This window comes from Podarcis bocagei (genome assembly GCF_964188305.1).
Source record: "Podarcis bocagei genome assembly, chromosome: 6".
Taxonomy (NCBI): Eukaryota; Metazoa; Chordata; class Lepidosauria; order Squamata; family Lacertidae; genus Podarcis; species Podarcis bocagei.
The window spans coordinates 73,216,019-73,242,469 of NC_138130.1; the positions used below are offsets into that span (position 1 = coordinate 73,216,019).

Genomic DNA, 26,451 nt, shown 5'->3' on the forward strand with positions numbered 1-26,451 from the left:
CAGCTCCCAGGGTGCCCCGCGCTGGTATAGAATCCGGTTTCCCATGATCCTCTCTTTCTCTTCGCCGCCGGAGTTGCCTGTGAGGGAGCTCCTGCAGCCGCCATCATGAAGTAAGGACCGGTGCCCGGCTCTAATCCGGTGCCATCCTTCGCTTGGAGCGCTTGGAGAGGGTTGGGTGGCGGGGGATGCTGGCCTCGCTAATCTTTTTCCCCGTTTCGCGTTCTCTTTCTCGCAATGCAGGGTCGAGTTGTGCAGCTTCAGCGGGTACAAGATCTACCCAGGCCACGGCCGTCGCTATGCGCGTACGGACGGCAAGGTAAAGAGGAAATAAGGGGCAGGGGAATTGGGAGTAGCAGCGGGCTTGGCTAAACCCTGAAAGTAGCCAAGTGGGAACTAATGGTGTCCCAGATTCTTTATGGTACAATGTGATATTTCATGAGGGAGAGGAGCTGCTGTTGACTCGAGGACTTGCAAACTGATCTAAAACTGTCTTAACATACGAGACTGATATTTTTGTGTTACGGGAGGATTATAATGGTTTCTAAATGCTGTAAGTTTCCTTTTTCTATTCCTGAAGTGAAATTGGATAATAAATAAGAATAAATAACAAGAACAACTAAAGTCCAAATAATAATCTGATTCATTCTATTTGCGTGAAAGTATTTGGCGATATTATAAATAGAATTGAGTCCATTTGGCCAGTATGTGTGTGACTTTTTACACCTTACGGTAGTTAAAATGTTGGTGGTTTAGCATTTGAATAGGATAAATAGTACATGGCAGTATCATATATTTCTATTCGCTCAGTAGGGCTGAGAAGGTCTGGAAAGGGGTTAATTTAACCTATGATTTGCTATTAAAACTGAATTACTGTTTCATGAAATCATGCACGTCTAAAAAGTGTGTCACCAACATGAAAAGTTTGGAAAGCTTGTGAGCCTACATCTGGTACATAGTACTGTATGTGTGGCATGTAAAGTAAACACTTAAAATGAACTCAATGTTTCAGGTTTTCCAGTTTTTGAATGCAAAATGTGAGTCTGCATTCCTTTCCAAGAGAAACCCCCGTCAGATCAACTGGACTGTTTTGTACAGGCGGAAGCACAAGAAAGGACAGTCGGTAAATATGTTGTGCCTCATAAATGGACAAGGGGTTATATATATTTAAATACACTTATGTAGCAGCTTAGCATGTAGCATGATCTGTTCAGTTAGTCTACGGTGTTTTGTGGTAGTGTCTGGTTTTCACATAAGAGCTCTTTTGTGATGACTGAAAAGTGAATATTGTTTTGAGATAGATGGTGATAAAAAATAATACAGTATTAGGACATTGCTTTAGAGGAAAGAGGCTGATCTATTAATTGAAGTTGGTGACTAGGGTTGGAAATGGTTCTTTTTAAGTTTTTTGCCTCTTGTAGCAAATGTTTTCAATAATGAACTCTTGTGGCTAGTTCATTGAAAAAGCAGAGAACTGCTTGGTAGCACAATCCTGTACATATATATTCTGAAGTATGTGCAGTCTTAAAGTCAGAGAAAAATAACCAACATAACATTGACTCGGTGTTATTTAGAGAATATGTGAGCTTTTATGCATTCTTTGTGACAGATTTATATTCGAAAAATAAAAAAATTCCTTCCAGTATCACCTTAAAGACCAACTAAGTTAGTTCTTGGTATGAGCTTTCGTGTGCATGCACACTTCTTCAGATACACTGAAACAGAAGTTGCCAGATCCTTCTATATAGTGAGAAGGTGGGGAGGGGTATTACTCAGAAGGATGGTGGGAATGGGAGATTGGCAGATAGCTGAGATGAGCCTGTTGACGACTCTTAACGACTGCAATAAGTCTTACAGGAAAAGGCAAGGGGTGAGAAGGTGAAAAATGGCTTAGTCATGTATAATGAGATAAGAATCCAATGTCTTTGTTCAGACCAGGTCTCTCCATGGTTTTGAGTTTGGTAATGAGTTGCAATTCAGCAGCTTCTCTTTCCAGTCTATTTCTGAAATTCCTTTGTAGTAAAACAGCTACTTTGAGATCTTGTATAGAATGTCCTGAGAGATTGAAGTGTTCTCCTACTGGTTTCTCTGTTTTGTGATTCTTGATGTCAGATTTATGTCCGTTTATTCTTTGGCGTAAGGTTTGGCCTGTTTGTCCAATATAGAGAGCTGAAGGACACTGTTGGCATTTGATGGCATACATATATTGGAATCACCCTTTGATATATCCGTATTTTGTCCGAAATAATTAGATGATAAAGCAGTGTCCATTAAGCACTCCTCTGGGAACATGAAATAGACCTTAAATCTAGAAAAATTCAATGTGAATTTTCAATTTGCACCTTGCCTTTCAAGTTGGATAACAAATATAGCAACAGAATAGAAATGATGCCATATAAAAATGAATTGCAACATCAGTACCCTGAGTTCAAATGATTGATTCCACAAGCTGTACTTTTTTTTAGAGGTGGATACATTTGAAGCTTCAACTGGGAGAGAATAGGTCAAAATATGTCAATGACTAATAGCAATGAAATCGTAGCAGTTATTTAGAAGTGTAGTGTATGGACTTACGTTATCAGGCTCTTTAGAGGTTTATGAAAAAGGTGTGTTCCCAATAGTGAATAGTTTTTTTAGTAGAGTAAGCCCTCAATTTTGGGTGTAACGGCGGGTGGGATTGCCAAAATTCCCAGATAGGACGCCCCTCTTTTTTGCCAAGTGTGTAAAGCTGAATGTGCACAAGTTGCAGGCTCTTACTGTATTTCTCTTTCTTCATTGCTTAGGAAGAGGTACAAAAGAAACGTACCCGCCGTGCTGTCAAGTGCCATAGGGCAATTACAGGTGCCTCTTTGGCTGAAATAATGGCCAAGAGAAATCAAAAGCCTGAAGTGCGAAAAGCCCAAAGGGAACAGGCCATTAGGTGAGTAATTATAACATTTTTTTGGTTTCTATTTTTACAAGAATGCCATTATTCTAAAATTTGTTTATTTTACTTAAAAAGTATGCTGTTAATACATAGATATTTTGTGGGGATGGGGTGGAAACAAAAGATAAACAAACCATGCAATATTAAAACAAGTTCACTGACACAATTAAAGGCAATTAAACCACCAGTGAATTCAGCCAAAAAACTTATTTTCTGTTTTCATTGTTTGAATGTAAACAGGTGACACCTCGTAGATTATCCATTTTTGACAATTGGGTTGAATATTGGTTAGCCTGCATTAAAAAAATGTGATTGCCAGGATCTTGTCCACTCCCTAATGATGAGTACTTGTCTCCAATACCATGCTGAAATATGGAGACATTCCCAATTCCTTGCCCCAACCTCAAGAGCAGGGCTGGGGTTCATTCTACACAGTTTCAAAACATTTGGAGCCCTCACAATGGACAATGCAACACAGGCTATCTTTAGTTCTCCTCCCAAGTTTAGGGTCTTGGATAATCCCCAAAGCCGCCTATATCATTTTTGAGTGTCAGATGTAAAAGTAGTGCAGTGAAGTAATTAGCCTTGTTTTAATTTTTGTGTATTTATTTTATAAAATGAATATACTTACTGATGGTAAGAAAAATAATTCAAAGCAGTTATTATGCTTTGTGTAAAATGGTACAATAAGAAGTAATGCATTTTATGACCTGGTCTTTGCATTTAGGAGATGGGGTAGGCAGTTTCAGATTTCAATGCTCCACTTTTTTTTTAAAAGAAACTGTAAAGAGAGCTAAACAGAGCTGGGAAAGTTTATTTCCTCAGTTTGCAAGGAAGTGCTCAAAAATGGGGTTGCCTACCTATAGTCAGGAATAGTCTTGCCCAGAGGTTTTCCACCTTTGAGTCCGTGGCTCCCTTACCCAACTACCTTCTTTCTGCAGCACCCCTGTGGGGCTCAGGAGCCCAGTTATGTCACCCCTTGCCTGCAGAGCTGGCAGGCTCTCAACCTTTTTCGAACACCCTCCCTTGTGGAGTGTTCCTTTAGCCTCCTCTCCTTGAGAGTCCTCTGGGCAGCCGCTGCTGCAGCCCCTGGTCTCTGAACACATACACACACACACCGCCCAAAGAGAGGTGCTTCCTCACACTGCCTCACAAGGGCCTGGGGAAGAGGAGGCCCTCAGCCTTTGTGGCCCAATGGAGACTGGCCAGAGGTGAATATGAGGATAGCGGGGGCTGCCAGACCTGCATGGCAGAAAGGCTCCCCTTCAGCACTGGGCACTCAGCTCCCAGGCAGGCCTTGCACACAGCAAGCACAAGAAAAGCTAGCGTGGAACCTGCCTGGCCTTCCAACATTCCCAACAGCAAGGGCTGGCTGGGCTTGCTCCTAGCAACCAGCATCCCCTGGCCAGACCCAGAGGCATCATTTGCCTGGGGAGATTGTAGCCAGGGCTGCTGCAACAGTCAGCCATCTAAGCCTTGGGGAGGCAGAGACACAAGAGGGCATCAGAGGAGGAAGGGAAGGGAAGGAAAGAGGGACAGAGGCCAGTGTTACTCATGGCATGCCTGAACATCCTTCAAGGCACCCCAGGGTGCCACGGCATACTGTTTGAAAACCACTGGCCAATACTGCCACCTCATTCTGCTGTATTTGAAGACGAAGCCTATTTCTTAATCCATTCTGGAATGTGAAAGCAATGAATAATAGTAATATAAATTTATTTATTTATTTATTTATACCCCGCCCATCTGGCTGGGTTTCCCCAGCCACTCTGGGCGGCTTCCAACCGAATATTAAAAAACAATACAGCATCAAACATCAAAAACTTCCCTAAACAGGGCTGCCTTCGGTTGTCTTTTAAAAGTAAAATACTTGCTTATTGCCTTGACATCTGATGGGAGGGCATTCCACAGGGCAGGTGCCACTACCGAGAAGGCCCTCTGCCTGGTTTCCTATAACCTCACTTTTCGCAGCAAGGGAACCGCCAGAAGGCCCTCGGCACTGGACCTCAGTGTCCAGGCTGGATGATGGGGGTGGAGATGCTCCTTCAGGTATAAAGGACCCATGCCGTTTAGGGCTTTAAAGGTCAGCACCAACACTTTGAATTGTGAATTGTACATTTATTCTTAACACAAAGTCTGTTCCTGTAAATATCATTTACAGAGCTGCCAAGGAAGCAAAGAAGGCTAAGCAGGCTACTAAGAAAACTGTACCCTCCACAACAAAGGTAATGTTTACCCAAAGAATGGCTAAAGATGAGAAGTTGTGTATGCTTTCTGAGTTTCCTCCTAATAGTTCTTTAAAACTCCAAAAGCAAGATATGACCATTAAATTTAGCATTTTTCTGTGTTGCATAATAATCCCATGAAAATATCTGTTCCAATTAATTTGCTGAATCCCTTGCACCATCCCATTTTTTATTATTTCCTGCCTTTCAGGATTTTGTACATTGGGGTTCCTTCTGTTATCCTTTGAGAAGCCCTGTTAGCTAAGGCGCAAAAGATGACACAAGTAGTCCTTCTAAGTCCAGAATTCTAACCATTACATCATGTTGGGGCTCTGTTCCATGTAAACATGCATAGGAGCAGACTATTAAGAAACCATTTGGCTGTCCTATTTTTACCTAAATTTATTTATTAAGCATATTTGTAATTGTCCTGTATCATGTCTATCAGGGCACAAACATAATCGAAAAATAGTAGTTCATTTATTGCTGTGAAGCAGGTAAGTGTCATATAGCCATGAGTATTGGTAGCACATGGGTCTCATTCCTATCTCTAGCTATGCAAAGTCAACACTTGAGTGATCCTTTCCATACAGGGAACAGCCACAGTAAGCTTTAAAAGAATTAACGTGAAAGTTAGACTGTTGTCTGGTTGATCCTCAGGTCTGCCAGTTTATTCAAGGGGTATAGCTCACATTCTCCTATGTTACTTCCATTGGTTGGGAATAATATAATAGTGTGGGATTGTCTTCCTTTATTGTCCCTGTTAAATAGCAGGCATGAATTTGTATTTTCACTTTAAATCTGATATTTCCCTTTGTGCATTCACAATTATTGACCTAATTTACAGTGATAAATAACCAAGTAGCATATTCTCATTCATTCTTTTTTTCTGTTCATAGGCACCTACAAAGGCTGCTCCAAAGCAAAAAATCATGAAGCCGGTAAAAGTTTCTGCTCCTCGTGTTGGTGGAAAACGCTAACTTTTTTGACTGCTTTGGTTACATGAAATAAACATTTGACATGTAAACTGTCTGTTTCTTGGTCACTTCTGGGGATTTTGTGTAATTTTCTTACCTTAAATATTAAAAGTTATTTATATGTCATTAATGACTAGAAAGGTGGGCATAATGGCTAGAATGATAGGCAAGGATTTTTGTGGGGAAAAACTAAAAATGCCTTTTGTAAGACAGTTAAGAAATGCTAGTGTTTATTTCGTTACAATGCAAAAAGATGTTGGGGAACATTTATTTAAGAAAAATAAAATAAAAACATTTCAATTATCAATTTAATAACTGGTATTTAAAAACATTTAAAAGATGAGTAAAATCCAATGGTAGCTAAAAAGAAAACAAGTAACATTCCATTTGTATTCAAACACACCTTGATTGATTCACCTTAAATTCTACTCCACTTTACATTCTCCCTGTTATCTCTGCCTTCCTTCAGTGTTTCATGTGAATCTAAAATCCACTGCAGAATTGATAAATTTAACTCAGATTTGCTGTCCATACTGCTTCATATGTTTTCTAAACAATGGTGCAAATTTGACCACAAAACAAGTATTCTAAAAACAGACAACCTCTCAAGTGGTGGGAGTACTGGTAGAGGATCCCCTTGAGCCTGGAGCGCATGGTGGAGCTGACAGGCAGCCTGGACTGGAAACGGCAGGAGAGCAGGCTCCCCTGGAGAAACCCCATCTTGGAGCTCCCTGGCGCCTTGAAGACTGGGTGTGCAAGGTTCACTTCTTGCAGTGAGGGAACCACCAGAAGGTGCTGAATGATGGGTTGGAGATGCTCCTTTAGGTATACAGGGCCAAGGCTGTTTAGGGCTTTCAAGGTCAGCACCAACACTTTTCAGATTTCAGTGCTTGGAAACATACTGGGAACCAATGTAGGTCTTTCAGGGCTGGTGTTAAGATTCCTATACACCGTTTTTCTCAACTATTCAGAAATCAGACTCATTGAGTTGAAAGGGACTTAAACCCAGGCAAGTATGTTTAGGATTGCAGTCCATTACTGCAAGCCTATATTCCAGACACACTGCACCCTACCCACTACCTTGACTGATTCCATTAGGTGATCCTGCCTGATAAAACCATATAGCCTGATACTAGATGGGTTTCTAAGAGACAATTCTATGCATACACAAAGTTGCATCAAAATTTGAGAGCTGAATAAAAAATGTATAGGATTTTGCTGTTCTGTTTATCTGCATATGAGCAGAACCTTAATAGTACTACTCAGATTTCACAAAAATCTGAGATGGGCACTTGACTGGCATGTTACTAGATATTATACTGTATATCAATGACATACAGTACAGAAAGGTAATTTCATTTTCCATATTCTCCATTGTTTGGCCTTATTTTAAGGAGTGGAGAGAAAGTTCTGAAGAGCAGCGGTAAAGCACATGCCGGGCATTCAAATTTTTTAACATGGGACTGGAGTCGTTTGTAAGTAGACGAAACTGAGGTAGACACTCCAAAGTTGTCCCTATGTAATGACTTCAGACTTGTATCATCGAATAGAACAAGAAATCTAAAACCAAAGATTCAGCAATCTTCAAACGAGGCAATTTAATAAATTAGCTATTGTCCTTTCAATAAATTATTTTACATTGAGTTCACAATTTATTATGCAGCCATACGAGTAAAAAGAACAGTTAAGTACACTGGAACGTTTGGATGGGATATTTTGCCTGCTTTAAAGATGGCGGCGGCAGCCGAAACACCGGGCTCTAGTATCGTCTGCGCTTAAGCAGCCACTAACCCGAGCCAAAGCAGGCATCACTTGCCCGCTCCAAACATGGCGGCATTTCCCCCGCCCCCAAACGCCTTCCCTCATCTCCGTTGAGGGCTAGGCGACATCTATCCCTGACCTCACTTCCGCTTGTGCAGCAGCCATTTTGTCTTTCCGTTGATCCTGCTGCCCGAGCTTCTTCCTCCCACCCGTCGCCGCGGACCGCGAAACTCCAGTTCCACCCCCTGGGGCCTGACTCTAGTCTAGACCCGACGGCTTGCTTTTTACCCCGCCAGGCAACTTGCTTTCCCCCCGACCACTCTCGCCGCCACCCCCCTGCTCCCCGTTCTTGCTTTTCCCACCCATTCACCCCGGTCCCGTCTCCTTCGTGGCAACCTGTGACAGGAGACGCTTCCCCCACCCCATCCTCCCCTTCCTCCTTCGGCTCCGAGGGACCCCAAGTGCGCACCCCGCCTCCCTCAGACGGCTCGGCTGTCCCGATCCTCCCTCCGCCGCCGTGGGGGCTAGAGGAAGAAGCGAGCCTCGGGGAAGCGAGTGAGGAGGAGGAGGGCAAGGTCCGGGCGGGCGGGCGTCCCTCCCTCGCGCGCCCGGCCATGTCGAGCGAGGAGAGCTACCTGGCCATCCTGCGCTACCTGACCAACGAGCGCGAGCCTTACGCGCCGGGCACAGAGGGCAACGCCAAGCGCAAGATCCGCAAGGCGGCCGCCTGCTACGTGGTGCGCGGCGGGACCCTCTACTACCAGCGCCGGCAGCGGGACCAGCAGCGCTTCGCCGAGCTCGAGGTGGTGCTGCAGGCCGAGCGACGCGCCCGGCTCATCCGGGCGGCGCATCTGGAGCCCGACGGCGCCCATCGGACGCGCCTGCAGACCTGGCAGCGCCTCTCCAAGCGCTACTGGTGGCGAGGTGAGCGGGGAAAGGGGGGGGGCGGGGAAAGGGGGTTCGGGGAAGCGACGGGTCTCCGGGCCCGAGCCAAGCGACACGCGCGCCACTCGCCCGCCACACCTCCTGCTCCGGGCTTGGAGCGAGGAGCGCCGCCCCTGGTCTAGGCGGACGGAGCTCGCCGCCTCCTCGGAGCTGCTGCAAGACGGGTCGGAGGAGAGCGAGGGGTTGGGTGTGTCCTAGGACGAACTCGAAGGAGGAGGGGTTCCGCTTAAAAAGACACAGACACACACACAAATAATCCCCCGCCGAATGCACCCGAGCCTCGTTCCTTAGTGAGCATGTGCTCGCCTGTCCGGCCCCAATGCAGCATCCCTTGCAGTCAGAGGGCGATGTTGACAAGAAGGGTGGTGGGCTGCTTTGTGGATTTTGGCTGTGGCACCGAGTCTTAAAGTGAAAAAGGTGAATCAGTCGCTAACCCGATTTTCAGGTGTCTTCAGCTCAGTGTCCGTCCCCCCAATACATTTTGAAACTTAGGTAGATGCCTCCTTTTTGTTTTAACGTTTATCATTTTACATAGATCACCTGTGTTCAGAGGGCTTTGCCCTGATCTGGTTCTCACAAGGAGACTCTCAACTAAGACACCCCAGCCACTTGTCCTCCCTGTTTGTTTTCCTATTTGTCATGTTGAACTAAGCCATACTTTGGCTTAGCATGTTGGCCAAACCCAAGGCTCACGGTTTGGCTCTGTCCAAGGTTTATCCTGTGACCAAGCAATATCATGATTTGACTGGGAGACCTAACCCATGATTTAGGAGCAGGACGGTGGCTGAGGTCTCCTCTCCAGGAGCCTTCATGTTTGTTCTAAGCCATGATTTGGCTTGGTGTGGCAAGCACTATCTTACTAAGTACTGTATTATAATAGTCAAGTGGTCAGTAGTATGCCTAGATGGGAAGTCTAGTTTCAACTCTGCTCATTGGGAAACAAGTTCTGCTGATTTCAGCAGATCTTCAAGTAAGTTCCTATTTCCAGATGAAAAAAATCTATTCCAACCAACTGGATTAATTTTTGAGTAAACGGGTTGACTGCAAGTTGTTGTTTTTTAATCTTGGAAGCGCACTTCGTTTTTGGAAGGTTTTTTCTTTCTTTTTTTGCATAACTATAAAGAGCAAAAATAAGAGCAGACATTAACATGGTTAAGTGGATAGTTCAGCTGTATAGAATGTGCTAATGTGTTCATTAGATAATATAACTGTTTCAGAGAAGATCTAATACAGTGGACCTGCAGAGACATTAATGGTTTAAAAACAATTATTAAGAATATTTTAATTCAAAATATGAGGTTTTCCTGTATATCTAGCACAGTATCTTATTTGGGGTTTGTTTTTAAAAGCCTGTAATGGGAGGACCACACAGAAAGAACACTAGCAACTTCAAGCATATAAATATAGCAACTCACTGCTGTGTAGGCAGAGGACCAACTTGGTAGGGATTGTAGACTCTAAACATTGTCTACAAAGGACAAAAAAAACACCTTTAGCAGCATTATGCACAGGCTTGCTTGTGAACCAGGAACATTTCTCAGAGGGTCAAAGAATGTGACTTGGCAATCCGTCTAACAAAGACATATCTGCTGAAGAACTTCCTGTGCTGTTGGTTCCAAAGTGTGGGGATTGCAAAAGAAAAAAGCGGTGGGCAGGCCCATCTTGCATGGAAATGTGTGCAGCTTTCAGCAAGTGCATCATTACCATGATTTGGCACATGGATCAGGAGGAAGGGTCAAGTAAGCAACATGGAGATGCAGCTTGAAAGAGTGGATGTCTTGAATTAATGCATGCATCTCTGATTTGCACTAAGTCACACAAGGAGGTCTGGTAGAAGGTGGAATTGTTGATTCTTGATTATTCTGTTTCCATACAGTCTGAGTGGAATTATTATCAAAATGAAAGACAAATGTTGTTATTTTCTAGAATTACTTGCTGAATATTACCTGAAAGGACAAAGGTGAATACATCCTTTTTTGCATCAATGAAGCAATATTTACAATGATTTTTTTTTTTTTTTGGCATGCCTTTCTTTAGGTATTCTGAAGCAGGTTAAAGATTATATTAAGGAATGTAGCAAATGCCAGGAAAAATTGGATCGTTCCAGATCTTTGTCTGATCCTTCTGAAATGCTGGAAGAACTAGGTTTAGACACAATATCCCACGAAGATAGTAATGAAACAGATGATGAATTAAGTAACTCAGCGTCGCTTCCAGCAGCTTTGCCAAAACCTGTGAAAAAGAAGCCAATAGCCAAACATGAGCTTGTTTTTGTAAGTAACTTTTTATACAATCTGGTACCAAGGTTTATTTTATATTTGTATTACTTAATGATGTAAATAAAAGATTTAAGCTAGGATTTACAAGTGAACAAAGTTTAAACACACTGCTTGTTACTTTTTTTTTTTTAAAAAAATCCCAGGTTGATAGTAAAGGTCTTGTGAAACAAACTTCTCCAAAGCATTCTCTGTCAGTCTTAAACCAACTGAATCAGCAGCGGCTTTCCAGTCAGTTTTGTGATGTTACTTTGCTTATTGAAGGTGAAGTGCACAAAGCACACAAATCTATATTGGCAGCCAACAGTGAGTACTTCAGAGAACTTTTCATCGAAAAAGGAGCTATTTCCAGTCATGAAGCTGTGGTGGATCTTTCAGGTAAACTGATCTAAGCAAAAACAACAACCCATAAATAATGGGGTGGGTGTGTTTTTTTTTGGGGGGAGGGCTATTCAGAATTTGTTTGGTCAAATAGAAAAGATGTTGAAAACCTGTAGAGTGTCTTGTCCCGTCCCCCCACCCCCAACACCATCAAAGAGGACTGAATGATTTCATTTTGTCTGTTTGCATACTCTGCTTAGATTGATAGGTAGTTGATTTAGTCAGACAAATTTCCCCAGCTGGTTTATTTATTTAATAGATCTTTACCCTGCCCTTTCAGGACAAGAAACTCCCCCAAGGCTTAGAGTAATTCTTTATTAAGTATATTAATTACAGATCAAAAATATTGAAATAACCAGATAAAAGCAGCAGAGAGCAGTGACACACATTAAAAATTAATAAAACTCTGAACAAAACAGAAGTTTTTTAAGATATGCTGAAAGGCAGATAGCAACAAGGCCATATATACTTCCCTACAGAGAAAATTCCACAAGATATTGGGTCACCGCTGAAAAGAGCCTGTTTGAGGCTTGCCATATTATAAACCGTCCCGTGATCTTTGGATGAAGGGTGGTATAGAAATTATACATATGAATGATCGACCTCGATGGAAGGCCAGAAAGCTGTTTGTGAGCAGGATGCAGGACTATATACATGGCCTGATCCAGCAGGGCTGCCCTTCAAGACATGCATACCATTCAGTATGATATGCTGTCTCCAGAACTAAGTCCCAGAGTTTCTTTGTTTCTGCTGGCATTTCATATGCACAAACAGGAGGAGCTAACAGGGTGTGGTAGTAGAGGACGGAGATGCCAGGGACACAGAACTACTGCTGCTGATATGTGAGTAAGGAAGTTAGGTCTCTGCTGTCCAGAGTGTATGGGAGAAGTTGCATTAGATCCCAAATACAGGGAATAATATACTGCTGTACTGGCCATATTTAGAAATCACGCATCCAGAAACATAAGACATTAAAACAAAGTGAACTTAAAGAAACTAGAGAGTGTTACATTTTGCTGCAGAAAAGCCTCTTAAGCATGTTTCAGACAAATGGAACCTCTCTCTTTCAGCTTGTATAGTTTCTCCAGAAAATATGTTAGGGGTTCCTATTCAATAGAGACCAGAGCAGGCAACCTTTACTTTGAGAGAGCTTCTGGGACTGTCATATGGATAGGCCACACAGTGTCTGATTTCTAAAATCCTTCAGCTGCACTTCTAAGGTAATCCTCCCAAATTTGCCTAATTTGTCCTGGCAGTATTCATTTTCTCTTCAGAACTCCAAGAATGTGGTCATACAAATCAAAAATTATCCCTGAGGACTTTGTTCATATGGTTTGAGGCTGTTATTATAGTTAGCTGGTAATGAACAAAAACAGCAGTTTATTTCTAAATAGTGATCATCTCTTAAAACCCTTTTGTCACCTTCTTCCTTATTTGTTGCAGGCTTTCGCAAGGCCAGCTTCCTCCCTTTGCTAGAATTTGCTTATACCTCAGAGTTGACGTTTGATTTCTGCAATATGGCAGCAGTAGCTGAGCTGGCCCAACATCTCGTCATGACAGAAGTCCTGGAAATCTGTGAAAATGTGCACAAGCAAATGGAAGATAAACAAATCACAGTGTACCAAAAAGGAGATGTTCAGATAGTCGAGGTAGCGCAAACTCTTTTAGAGCAGAACGAAAGTGAGGTAGCTCAGAATCTTTCAGAGCAAAACGAAAGCCCATTGAACCCAGCGGACAGCGTGGAGCAGCCTTTACCTACAGAAGATGCTGTAGCAACTGTGAATGGAACATGTTCGAGTACTGATGTGGAAGAAATGGCTACGCCTGAGGCTGCACCGCAAACTGCTTCAGAGCCTCTCGTGGACAATCCTCCAGAGCCTCTAGTGCAATCTACTTGTGTAGAAATGACCGAAACTGAAGAAAAAAACCAAATTGTAGAATGTACCACAAGTCAGACTGTTTCTGTAGTGCAGTCAGAGCCTCCAGCAGCAGAACAAGTCATTATCAGCACTCGAGCAGAAAGCGATACCGATCAGAACGATGGAAGTGAACAAAATGTGATCAGCGAAGCAAATGCAGATGCTGCCTCTGAAGATAATCGGGAAGGACTTAAGCGAAAACGTGGCAGGCCATGTAAAATGCAGAGCACTCCTCAGTCTCAGTCAGAGACCGCAGTTTCCAGTCAAGATGACACCTACAAAAGCAAGCTACGTCAGCGTTCTGTGAGTGAGGGAGGCTATATCAAGTTGCACAAGGGCATTGAGAAAAAACTACAAAATAGAAAGCCGGCAGCCAAATCAGCCATTCAGCAGGTATGCTCAAAATCTTACCACCCAAAAAACTTTGTGTCCACTGAGCTATTTGTTTGCTTGTTTGTTTGTTCGTAGTAATAAGGATATATCTTTGCTTCCCTTTCTTGCATTTCAATCCCAGCAAGGCTTCCAAGGTGGTTTACAATAAAAAATAATTTTAAAAGATGTAATGTATACAAAATCGAAACATCATCAGATGTAATGATTAAAACAGTCAACAAAAGTAAATTCAACAGTACAAGAAAACAATTCCAGTTCCACTGTCCGTTTGCGATCTCGCTGCTTCCTGCTGTACCCTTAATATCAGGGGCAGACATAACAGGGCCTTGCCAGAGCATGTGAATTCACTAGAAAGATATGCAGGAGATATTCAAGGACCGCTTTTCCCCATATCAAGGTCTAGAGGGTGGCAACCTGAGTACAGGCCTTTTCTCTGGTGACTCCTTGTTTGTAGAATGCTCCCCCCCCCCAGGGAGGCTAGCCTGTTGCCATCATTATATATCTTTAGGCACCAAGCAAACAAAACCTTTCCTTTATAACCAGGACTTTGCCTTCAGCTATCTTTGGCCTTTTAGAAGTGGTTGGGATGTTTTTAATATATTTCTGTTTCCTCTTTATTGAAATATATCTGTGTGGGGTTTATTGTCTATTTGTTTGGTTGTAAGTTGCTTTGGCCTGGGCGAGATAAAGCGACAGACAAATTTAATAAATGATGATGATTTCACTGTGAATATGCCCTAACTTGTTCCTTCCTTTCAGGAGGCTTATTGCAACATTTGAGAACCTATGAATTAATGTGTAGAAGCCTTGAGTAAGCACAGCCTATATGTAAACTACTTGTACAGTGGTACCTCGGGTTACATACGCTTCAGGTTACATACGCTTCAGTTTATAGACTCCGCTAACCCAGAAATAGTACCCCAGGTTAAGAATTTAGCTTCAGCATGAGAACAGAAATAGTGCTCTGGCGGCGCGGCGACAGTAGGAGGCCCCATTAGCTAAAGTGGTGCTTCAGGTTAAGAACAGTTTCAGGTTAAGAACGGACTTCTGGAACGAATTAAGTACTTAACCTGAGGTACCACTGTAGAGTGGTTTGGTAATGTGCAAGCAGAAAACTGAAATCACAGCTTCACCATGACATACCTCTTAATTCAAAACTAGATTTGTGCTCCATTATTGAACACTTTGGTCATTGCAGCTCCTACGTTGCTCTATATAGAGGTGAGCATGCACCAAAAAGCGTCGCTCCTTGCAGGCTACATGTACAGCATGAACATCTGTAGCAAAGGATATGGCAGACATACAGCTGTACATGTGAAGACTTCAGTGTGACCTGGGTCCCCAATCATGTAGAATTCTAGCTGTACACACAAACGCTTTGGTGCTAACATACATTGGTGCTGTACACACAGAAAACAGGTGCTGGAATAACCTGGTACGCTTCTGCTCCTGTGGAGAGGGCTCGCATGTCTGAAGAGGGTTCACATGTTGTGGAATTCTGAGCTAATACGAGCATGTAGGTTTCATGGGGAATATCACATATATCTTCCTCATGTCCCTTTGCTAAAATTGCTGAGATATTCTAAAAGAAAACTGTTATGGGTTTCAGAACTCACAGGGTTAAGGAGTTCTGAGATGACGTCTCACATTCCTGAGGCGTGGTCACAAACACTTACGGGAGTGGCTTGGCTCTGAGTTTTTTCAGTCTGTCGCTATGCGAGAGGGAGAATGGGCGAGCTTTCGCCAGGTCTGATTTATACTGTTATTCTACATGATTAAAGGCTAAGAAGATAAGGAATGCCTTGTGTCCGTTCTGAATTATTACTCACACGCTGCAATTGCTTTCTAACCGCTGTGATCGCTCTGCTACCAGCCAAGGAGAGGCAGAGAAGGACTTTTGGATCAGCACGGACAGGCAGCAGAGCTGCGCAAGGGAAGCGTGCCAGGCTCCATGTTTAGCCTCTCTTGGCACTCTTGGCTGGCATATTGGCATAAAAACTTCCTTTGCTATTTGGGTTGTTGATTTTACAGTCCCTCCCTCCCCCTATGTAATGTTAATTGTAACCAATCCTTTTCAATTAGGTTGCCATGAAGCTAGTGCAAAGAGGCAAGAAGATGAAGCAGCCCAAGAGAGACACTTCAGAGCACAGTGAGACAGAAGCTCAGCACAAATGTGGTGAATGTGGAATGGTTTTTCAGAGGCGTTATGCTCTTATAATGCATACGCTGAAGCATGAAAGGACAAAGAATTTTAAATGTCCAGTAAGTTTCCCCTTAAAATTACTCTAAACTGGCACTTCTGTAGCAATGCTTGTTCATGCATTTATTACTTAACTTTATTTTTTTATTTTTTTAAATTGTACAAACTACCATTTAATACAGAATTTAAAAACAGCTCAAGTGTTATGTAAATGTTAACAATAAATTAAAAGCATCATGCGATTGAACGTTCCCTGAGATTTGTCATTCAATAATTTAAGAAATATAGATCTTTCAATAAATCTGTTGGTTTTGTTAATCTGTGTTGTCCTAGAATATATTAATTTAAACAGTCTCTCAGTAAACCATAATTTCTCAAACCAATATACAGTATTGTTAGAGGAGCATTGTTTCCCCTTGTTGTTTTTTGCTAAAATTGTTTGGTTGCTTCTAGCAAATTGACATATGGAACTGTGTTTTTTAGATAACCCCAGTAGTATCTTAGGATACCAAAGCTTAGGTTACCCAAGTGTTTTTGTAACTGATTATATTACAAAAGTTCTGAAAGATAGGAAATTCCCATTATATGTGCAAAAATATCTGCCTGTGTCATCCCACAGCTCCAGCAATTGTCCTGTCCTTTTCTATAAATTAGGTTTAATGTGTATGGTGTTAAATTCCATTGCTATTAGATTTTAAAATTTCCCTTTAAATTTGCTGAAATTAGCCTGGCTAGGGAATGAGTACATAAGCATTTCCATTCATCAGTTCTCATTTCATGTCCAACATCTTTCTATTCTTTAAATGCTAGATTAATTGAGTTGTGTACAGCCTACCACTTCCCTTTGATTTGGCATTTAACATTGCAATAATCTCCCAGCGTAGTTTCTCAAAAGATAACAATTCCAACTTAAACTTTCATCACTGCTCTTAAATATGTTTCAGCTCTCCAGTCAGATAGCTTAGATTCATAGTCTTGGAGTGTTACAAGGCAAATGTTGTCGCCATTCCTGTCTGCAATTTGTAATATGCATAAAGTGGAACAGACTTTTAGAATGAGTTGTCACAGATCTCTTAGTCAGATCTATGCATTGCTATTTATACATTACTTTTATCTGTAAGGTATGCAAACCTGGAAGTAAGTCCCTTATCTAGTAGATGGAGAGAACTCTTCCAGCTACAAAACTGGTATGAATGTTGATCTCTGATTCTTAGTGTTAAGATTTCAAGTGACATATCAAAACAATTTTATGTTTCTCAGCTGTGCAAAAAAGAGTTTCAGTATGGTGCCTCGCTGCGAGCCCACCTTGTTCGCCATACCCGAAAAAACGAAGTGACTGTTGCAACTGCCAGTATAGAGGAGAGTGGTGCAGCTATGAAGGGCAGAACTAAACGGGAGTTTATCTGTGATATATGTGGAAGAAGTTTGCCTAAACTCTACTCTCTGAGAATCCATATGTTGAAACATACAGGTGTAAAGCCACATGCATGTAAGGTAAAAGTAATGCTTTATGGTCTCACATTTTTGATGTATTTCTTGCGATATTTTAGCCATGTGGCTTAAAGCTTATATGAAGTTCAATTGCTATCTGAAAGTAACAGAATTCATAACAATGAATACTGCTGAAATGAAGGAAAAGTGGATGGGAACTTTATGTTAAGTTTTAATGTAGCCTTGAAAAACCTCAGTATTAGGCTGTGAAACCTTTCATGAATTATAAACCATAGTTAAAATCTTGATTCTGCAATACTTCAAAAAGGCGGATGCTATGGCCACCATGTTTCATTTACTTAATCCTAAAGGCCTAGATTTCAGTTTGAACTTGCATTGGCTCCATTGATACCTAAATAATATTTAGCTAAGTCATACTCAGAGTAGACATCTACAGAGTAGAGTTGAAATTAATTGAGGTAAGTTACTGAAGCCTATTGATTTCATTGTGTCTGCTCTGCGACTAATGTTGATATCACCCAGCCACTTTGGCTTTCATATGTATTGGGTGAAATCCAATGCTGCCATTCTACTGGCAGAACAGCTTTTGATCCAGCAGTGGTGTCTGTGCGCTTCAAGACCTCCCAACAACCCACTGGAGGGTTGTGAGGGCTGCAGAGGGAATGGACATGGGAGAAAATCGCCTTTTCTTACTTTAGCTGATGCCTCCACTGGATCAAAACCTATTATGTGAGCAGAACAGTAGCGATTGATTTCATTGATTATAAAAACATCTAATTACATTTGCAGGTGTACCATAGGTGTTGGGAGTTTAGTAGGCAGACTTGCTACGTTTATTTTCTGTTTTGCAATTTTCAAGATTGAAATTTGAATTGGTCATGCTAGGTTTCTAAGATCCTCAATTATTATCTCAGTTTGCAGTGTCATTAAAGGGTATGCATTACCTAAAAAAGATTTCTCAAGTGCTCTCTGTCTCTCTGGAATAAGTTTTTTCTTCATCACTGAAATGCTAAACTACTTCTGCATGTACAAATTGTGGGCTGTATCCAACTAAGTAGATCTGCTAGCACAAGGATTTCTGCTTTCACATGGGAGGTTTGCCACCCTCTCTTCTCCCACATGTCCATTCCGCACTCCCCAAATCTGCTCCAGAGGATTGGGAAGCCCCCCAGAACAGATTTAAGGGGGCACAGGAAGAGGAGAGGAGAGGGAGATGAAGTCCCTTCAGCAGCCAAAGGTAGTTGCACTAGTGGATCTGTTTAGTTGGATACTAAATCCCTTTGTCTTCTTGTCTCCTAGTTTTGCCATAAAATTACTCTTACTTTACCATCTAATGCTTCCTTTATCGTAGGTAGTTGCTGTCTGTTTGGAGGGATGGTAACATTTGCTGACAATTTGATCTCTTGCAGATTTGTGGAAAGTCGTTTACTTACAAACACGGTTTAAAGATGCACCTCGCGCTCCATGAGGCACAGAAGCAGTTTAAATGTGAATTGTGTGATAAGTCTTTTGTCACAAAAAGAAGTCTTCAGGAGCATATAAGCATTCACACAGGTAAATGAGAGAGACCCTTTCTTATTAAGGAAAAAGTAACACCTGCACTATGCTTTCATGGGTGTATAAACTGAATGCACTCAAACCACAAATATTTAGCTAGTGGTTTCAGTTCAGTTCAGCATTCCAGCCATAAGTGATGAGGGAGCTGAGAGACTAGAGCTCTCCTGTTTCAATTTTCAACTGGCAGCTTTGAATCGGTATATTAAATTCAGCTTTATTTTATATTAATTGCTTATTTTATGAACATTGTTGCTGATTCATGGTGTTAACAGTTGAATCAGCTAAAAAAGGGGAATGAAATTATTTTCTCCGCATCCCTTACCACAACTTATCTCCCATTTGTCTGTAGTATAGGGTGAGGCTTTTCCCTTTGTCTTCTTTGTAGTCCCGCAGTCTCTTTTCTGTAGCCACTGCCTGACTGTTCATCATCTCCTGTAAGCTTCTTCCATTTCCACAGAACCATATCGCTACAAATTTCTCTACAATTCTGATGCCTTCTTGGCCCTGTTGTACTCATTCCTTTCTTCTGCCTTAGCTGGCTTCTTCTAAAGAATGTTTGAATTATTGGTCAGTTGCATTGTTAGTCAATTATTCAATGCCTAAATATTTTTCCTACATGTGTAAAAAGACTGGAGTGTGGTGCAACATGCCTTAACTGCCCCTGTGCCATAATTGTCAACAACATATCTACCTACTCTCAACTTTCTTTCATCCCATTTGCTGCCTCTCCTCCCTTTCCTAGTGAATATTCTTCTTTTTCTTCTTTGTTAAAGTTGTATACCACCTTTCACCTGAAGATCACAGTGCAGTACACAGCATAAAAAACCCAAGAACAAAAAATACATAATTAAAAAACATAGCATTTTGCTGACAATGGACTCCAAAACTCCGGTCTTGTTATAGCCTACACTCCCTGGTAGATGGAGCCTAGTTGGGCTCTCCGTCAGTCAGTCAGTCAGCAGAGACTGGAGTGGGAAAGGATTCCTTCTGAGGACCAAAGATGCAAAAAAAAGGCTGGCTTCCTGAAGAGGAGGAATTCCAGCAGCTGTGGAGGAGGGCCAGATGAACAGCTCACTTCTTCCACTGATGGTCTCTAGCTGCTACTACCTCTGAGAGCAAAGTATCTATTTTCCTCAGCTAACCTCCTTCCTGTTATATTTGCTCGCATTGTCTTCTCTCATATTTTAGGCAAAACCATGCAAGGAAATGCATTTCAAAAGCATTTTTAATGTTAAAAATATTTTTTTTTTTGCCTTAAGTTGAATACGATAGCATCTATTAAAGCCATTGCTGCTATTATTTTGTCAGGAGAATCAAAATACTTTTGCTCACACTGTGGAAAGTCTTTCCATAGAGCTTCAGGACTTAGCAAGCATATAAAGAAACACCAGCCAAAACCTGAAATTCGGGGATATCAGTGTACTCAGTAAGTATGAAAAGAATTGCAAGCCTTTAAATGTTTTAAGTATATTTTTGCCAATTTCAGTGGGTATCAAAATGAATTCCCATGTTACTTTTACAGAAATCTGCCAGGCTGTTTCAGGCAAGCCATGCCCGCTCCACAAAATATGATGTCATGTGTGGGGTAGATAAGGGTGAGGCTTGGCTCCCTGCTTCCCAGACACCTGACATTGAGATTATCTCAGTTGGTAGAGCATGAGACTCTTAATCTCAGGGTTGTGGATCCTGTATTGCAGGAGGGTTTGGACTATATAATCCTTGTGGTCCCTTTCCAACTCAACGATTCTATAGCAACCAGATGGCTGTTGGGTGCATCAGAAGTGCCATACAAAGCACTTTGCACTTTGCAAGTGCTTTCTGCACATCACTTCTCAAGTGCCCATCAACCAGCTCACTGTGAGGCATTTGGGAAGCGCTGCACCGAGTGCTTTGCAAACCTTGTGCTTGGCGCTTCCCAAGCACTGAGTGCCGGGTTTCCAAAGCTTGCTCGCTGTGCGCAGGCAGCTCTTTCCAAACATCTGACAATTAGCTGGTTGTCAGGTGTTTGGGAAGGGTGGCACACAAGGCTGAACAAGCCCTTCAAACTGCTTCTCCCCCGTGGACCAACTTTTACAGGTGTCAATTGCTCAAAGCCACTTTGATTTCAGACACGTGGTTGGTCCTGCCCATCTGTCCAAGGTGGGTTACAGTGGTGGTTGGGAGATGAAGACCTGGCCCACCTGGCCAAAACTGTTCTCCACCCCTGGTATAGATTATTTGTGGTTTAATGTGAAAGCAGAGTTTTGCTCTTATCACACTTCATTTCTTATGACTTGTACAGGGCGAGTCCTTTAAAAGAGGCCCCGTGGATACAGAGTACATATGTTCCACGGGGCATCTTTTAAAAGACTCACCCAGTACAATGTTGCTTGTGATAGCATAGGGGTGAGTGAGTGGCTGTGGGTTTCTTAGGGAAGGAAAGTTGATTTGTCTTTAAAAGGCATGGGAACAATTTTTCAATAGAAAATTTGGGCTCAAAATCAGACTCTTTTTTTTTACAAAAAAATTTATGCTATATTACACTTTGTAGCTAAGACCACTATAAATCAAACAAGCTTGCTTGTCAAGAAAAAAAAGAAAGTGAATAAAAAGGGAGGGGGGAGGGAATCAAACTGTTTTCTATAAGGTTAGAGGATTAGCCCGTCATCAGACTTTTGTAGCATAGCAAGTTGGGCCATACTTTTGTGAAGTATTAGACGCCTGTTAATGGGGATTATTTTTATAGGTTTTAAATTTTTTTACTAACATTAATTTCAGTGTATCTATTCTAACCTGCCACCCTGGGCTCCTTTGGGAGGAAAAGCAGGACAGAAATCTAATAAATAAAAATAAGCAACTCTCCAGATCCAGCCCATAGTTACATTAACATGAAATAACAGTCTAGTTGGACATGCAGCTTATAGCTGTACCTCAAATACCTTTCCCAGTAAGTTCCTTTAACCAAATGTGTACAATTGTGTACTGTTTCAGATGTGAGAAAAGTTTCTATGAACCCCGAGATCTCCGACAGCACATGAACAAGCATCTTGGGGTGAAACCATTCCAGTGCCAATCCTGTGGAAAGTGCTATAGTTGGAAAAAAGATTGGTATTCTCATGTGAAGTCCCATTCTGTTACTGAGCCTTACAGGTAAATCAAGTAAACTAGTCTAAGCTTTGAATAAATACTCAGATGATAAAGACCTGTAGCCAAGTCAGTGTGTACTTCGTAATTCTGCTTGTGCATAATTGAATGACTTTTGGATGCATATTTTAAAATTCTGGCACATAGCCATCAGGAATGATTAATATAAAATATTTTGATTATCGCCTCAGCTTAGACTTCCTACAGCTCCTTAAAGTTTCTTAATATGTTAAAAGGCAGCTTTGTACTCACCAAGTAATCTGATTGGGATAAAAATGACTTCCCAGCCCAAACACTTATTACTGTAAGAGTTATAAATACTTTTAGGACTTTTCTATCCTGCTCTAATTGTCTTCTCTCATTTTTTAGGTGCAATGTGTGTGGCAAAGAATTCTATGAGAAAGCTTTGTACAGAAGGCATGTCAAGAAAGCAACTCATGGGAAAAAAGGAAGAGCAAAGCAAAATTTGGAACGTATTTGTGAGCACTGTGGGAGAAAATTCACCCAGCTTCGGGAGTACAGAAGACACATGAACAACCATGAGGGTAAATCTGGCAAGTTTAATTTTAAGAATAATGCCATGTTTCAATAAATGAACAAAAATTGGGACTTAGAAAACATTAAATTTAAGGGGGAAATGGTTCCAGTCAGCACTGCTTTGAGATGGGCTAAAAATAATGGACTGGGTATAAATAAATGGTGCATTTATGAAATGACAAAAAATTAATGAACAAATGAGACTATCATGCAGTATCCAGACTGCCATGATTTTCTTAGCTCTGTATAATTTTTCTACATACATCTTTGTAGAGGACTTCAGTGACTTTCAAGTATGCTTTATGAATCCAGCCCATGGACCTGATTAGACCCACTAGGGCTCCCCATTGGGCCTGCAGTGCCATTTTGGACATGCCCAATGTCTTCAGGTGTGGGGCAGGAAGAAACCTGGCTCAGCTGAAAGGGCATTTGCAGACTAAACAGCTGATCAGTGTTGCATGGAAAGCCTTAAGCAAAGCACTGCCTAAGGTATCAGTCAGCTGATTGTTGGCTCTTCAGCAGCACCTTTCAAAGCATTGTGCAAGAGCACTTTGAAAGGGGCTCCTGAAGACACCTGGGGGCAAAAGGTGATTGGGTGTCATGTGCCAAAGTTTGCCCACAATACGGGAGGGTAACCATTTGATCCACTGGCCAGATCCAATCGTCCACCCATGCAGTAAATCGTTAAGGAAAGTATTGTAATGTTAATAAAAACACTATTTCAACAAAGGTTCAAATGCAGAAAACGCTCCAAGTGGCTGGTAGCAATATATTGTAACATGGGCAGATGAAAAAAGAGTGAGTGCTCTATTGTAATTTGGGGGTCTGAACTAATTGATACAGGAGTATTTCTTAATTACCCTTTTGGTAACCAGTAGGTTTTCCTTAGCCTTTCAAACATTACCTCCTTTCTTTCTTATTTTGTTAAATAGGTGTTAAACCCTTTGAATGTCTGACCTGTGGAGTGGCTTGGGCTGATGCACGTTCTTTAAAGCGCCACGTACGGTCACACACTGGAGAGAGGCCTTACGTTTGTCCAGTATGCAATGAAGCCTACATAGATGCCCGTACCTTAAGGAAGCACATGACCAAGTTCCACAGGGATTATGTACCTTGTAAAATTATGCTGGAAAAGGACACACTTCAGTTTCATAATCAGGGAACCCAAGTAGAACATGCTATCAGCATTCTAACATCTGATGTGCCAGAACAAGAAACAGAGGTTTGCAGTGAAGAGATTGAAACAGTAGTAGTGACTGAAGAAACACTGGAAACAGGTGCAATTGCTGAAGACTGTACAACAGTTTCCACACTTTCTGACCAAAGTATCATGCAGGTCGTCAATTATGTGTTGGCACAACAAGGACAGAAAATGACTGAGGTCACAGAAGCCATTCAAACTGTAGAAGTGGAGGTAGAACATGTTTCTGATCCAGACTGAATACAAAAGTTCACGAATAAGGAAGGTGACCTGGGTGAAGCGGCATGCAATTATCAAAGTATTAACCATCGTACTGGTTGGATTTTTACAGTAATAGCTCCAGAACACTGCTCAGAGTTTCTTGAATGTGTAATACCAACCTCTGTAATAAAACACAAAATCAAATACTTTCCTTATAAGCCATGGACATGTACTAAGACTACTGATCAGTTGTAATCACTTAGTAAAATCTCAAAAATAAAGTCATTGGTGTGGTAGTGTTAGGTATGTTGTAGTTTTTGTTTTCCCCTCTGCAGTTTGCTTTTACAGTGGTACCATGGGTTAAGAACTTAATTCATTCTGGAGGTCCACTTTAGCTAATGGGGCTAAGTTCTTAACCCGAGGTACTATTTCTGGGTTAGCGGAGTCTGTAACCTGAAGCGTCTGTAACCAGAGGTACCACTGTATACTGCTGTTTTGGCTTTGTTGGGCAGTTTGGTATGCTACGGTGTTGTGCCAATCACTTAAAAACTCAGCTATGTTTGAAGTTCACTGAAAAGCAGGATAGGAGTTTGATCTGCAAGTTTACCTATGAACCTGTTATCGATATAGATGAATATTCTGATCATGGGAAGGACTGAGGTGGTGAGTTGTACTCCAGTGTGTATGTTGGGGCAAATCTCTGCTGCATTGTACATTCCTGCACTTTTTCAGTTTTGTCTCTTGCATAACCTGTAAAAGTACTTTTAAGATTGCATGTCCTACAACTAGCAAACATATTTGTATACTTTATATATATATGCTGGTGCAATTATGCTTCATTAAGAGCACTGTAAACAAAGAAAAACTAAGGAATGTGCTGTGTATATGAAAGCCAAGAGTGGTTATTTTATTTTGTTGTACATTTCAACATCAATGAAACCTAACTTTTGTATATGCAGTTTTGAGAGGTAAGGAATTAAAGCCTAGTTGCCAAGATTAATAATTTTAAAAAGAAAAACTTGACCCATTAAGAGTTAGATGCAAAAGAGCACCATAGGGTTCCAATTGAGTTGTTTATCAAACCATAACGGATGAAATCTATATCCATATAAGTGATATTGAGCTACTGTTGGTAAACTCTAATCAAGCCAATTACTATTTATTATAGAGGCTTGAAGTTTGTATTTGCAAAGAAATTAATTTCTGAATCAATTAGGAGCTAAGCTGTTACTTGTTCTCTGTAAAAACAGACCAACAGAACCAATGCCTTATATGAAGTACAACATCTCCTCCCATAATGGGGATATTGAGTCTTTGTTTTCTGCAGATTGTAAGTGGTGATTGTCTCTTGTAAAGCTACCAAGTAACAATTTACTGAAGCAGAAAGCAAAATTGTTTAGTGTCTGTAAATTATGTATACCTTGATTAGTCATATATTCAAGAAAACTATTCACAAGGACTATAGAACTCAGTATGCTTGTTAAAAAAAAAATGTAACCATGTGAAACATGAAGGCAAGGGACGTGTAATGGGAGCAGACTTGGCTACAGGTTCTAGTCCCCCCCCCCCCGCTACTTTAAAAATACAGTCAAGCCAGCAATTGAATGGGTATAAGCACCACCATGTGGATCCAGTATGGCAACATCTGTGTCAGTGGCAACGCGGCTTCATCTCAAAAGTTGTTTAAAATATTATAGTGTCAGTAATGATGTCTGCTTCTAAACATTCTAAATTGTTTACTGTACACATAACTAGTTCAGGCTTTCACCTATCTTAAAAGAATCATGAAATTCCAGTTGAAATTCTGATACCTGGCAACAGTAGTTAACTTACAGGGGTCCAAGTTTTCATCTGTCTCACTTTGTTTTCATTAAACAAAGGATAGCCAGTTAAAGAATACTGTTGTGTTATGTTGCTAGTTGGTGTGAGAAAAGATGTGAAGTTGTTTGTTGTTCAGTCGTGATGTATTTGAAACATTGCTTCCTCCAGTGACGGCAAGAAGCCCTACTATTGCAGAAATTTAAATTCTCAGGATTATATCAATCTACAGTATAGGTATTTTAGTCTTGACCTTAAATCTAAACACAAATTTTAATAGTAAAAACAAACCAGTGCTTGTTTAAAACTGGAAAAGTATTCCTGTACTGTTATATTAGTATGCATGTACATGGTACTATATAAAGAAGGTATCTACAAGCAAGAAAAAGAGAAAAGAGCTACTGGGATGTAATTTCTCTGTTCAAAGGATAGGAGAGGCTATTCTTTCACAAAGTGGTTACATTGTAGGTAATGAACTGGAAGGGGTAGGACCTCTTATGCTCTTTCTGTAGTAATTTCTCCACCTTTGGTCCCCACCCTGCACTCAGCTCTCACCAGTGGC

At 41.3% G+C, this 26,451-nt stretch overlaps 2 protein-coding genes across 4 annotated transcripts in view; both read left to right on the forward strand.

Moving 5' to 3' along the window:
- The window catches only part of RPL24 (ribosomal protein L24), a 77,100-nt gene extending 70,925 nt beyond the window's left edge, over positions 1-6,175 (forward strand). The window contains exons 1-6 of one of the 2 annotated variants that reach the window (XM_081198089.1): positions 44-110; positions 241-316; positions 1,010-1,120; positions 2,781-2,917; positions 5,085-5,148; positions 6,048-6,175. In XM_081198089.1, coding sequence (XP_081054215.1) covers positions 106-110; positions 241-316; positions 1,010-1,120; positions 2,781-2,917; positions 5,085-5,148; positions 6,048-6,128 — 474 coding nt within the window. In that variant the 5' untranslated portion in view covers positions 44-105 and the 3' untranslated portion in view covers positions 6,129-6,175. Of the gene's footprint in view, positions 1-43; positions 111-240; positions 317-1,009; positions 1,121-2,780; positions 2,918-5,084; positions 5,149-6,047 lie in introns of those variants that run through there. The other variant, XM_081198088.1, reaches the window with a different exon arrangement.
- A 1,513-nt stretch (positions 6,176-7,688) lies between these two features.
- Positions 7,689-25,970, forward strand: ZBTB11 (zinc finger and BTB domain containing 11). Of its 2 annotated transcripts, none has more exons than XM_081198082.1 (11): positions 7,689-8,810; positions 10,869-11,104; positions 11,254-11,485; positions 12,932-13,800; positions 15,883-16,062; positions 17,261-17,494; positions 18,862-19,006; positions 20,318-20,435; positions 21,980-22,138; positions 22,502-22,677; positions 23,602-25,970. In XM_081198082.1, the coding sequence occupies exons 1-11, from the start codon at positions 8,501-8,503 to the stop codon at positions 24,108-24,110; spliced, it is 3,168 nt and encodes a 1,055-aa protein (XP_081054208.1). In that variant the 5' UTR covers positions 7,689-8,500; the 3' UTR covers positions 24,111-25,970. The 2 variants fall into 2 exon arrangements, with proteins under 2 accessions (XP_081054208.1, XP_081054209.1); XM_081198083.1 differs by lacking the exon at positions 7,689-8,810 and adding an exon at positions 9,627-9,801.
- The last annotated feature ends 481 nt before the right edge of the window (positions 25,971-26,451 follow it).

What these genes read in the sequence shown, in the direction of transcription:
- ZBTB11 (XM_081198082.1), top strand. Translation starts at nt 8,501, where the DNA reads ATGTCGAGCGAGGAGAGCTACCTGGCCATCCTGCGCTACCTGACCAAC. An exon ending in CAAGCGCTACTGGTGGCGAG is followed by an intron (nt 8,811 to 10,868) that starts GTGAGCGGGGAA and finishes GCCTTTCTTTAG; the next exon opens with GTATTCTGAAGCAGGTTAAA. An exon ending in TAAAGCCACATGCATGTAAG is followed by an intron (nt 17,495 to 18,861) that starts GTAAAAGTAATG and finishes GATCTCTTGCAG; the next exon opens with ATTTGTGGAAAGTCGTTTAC.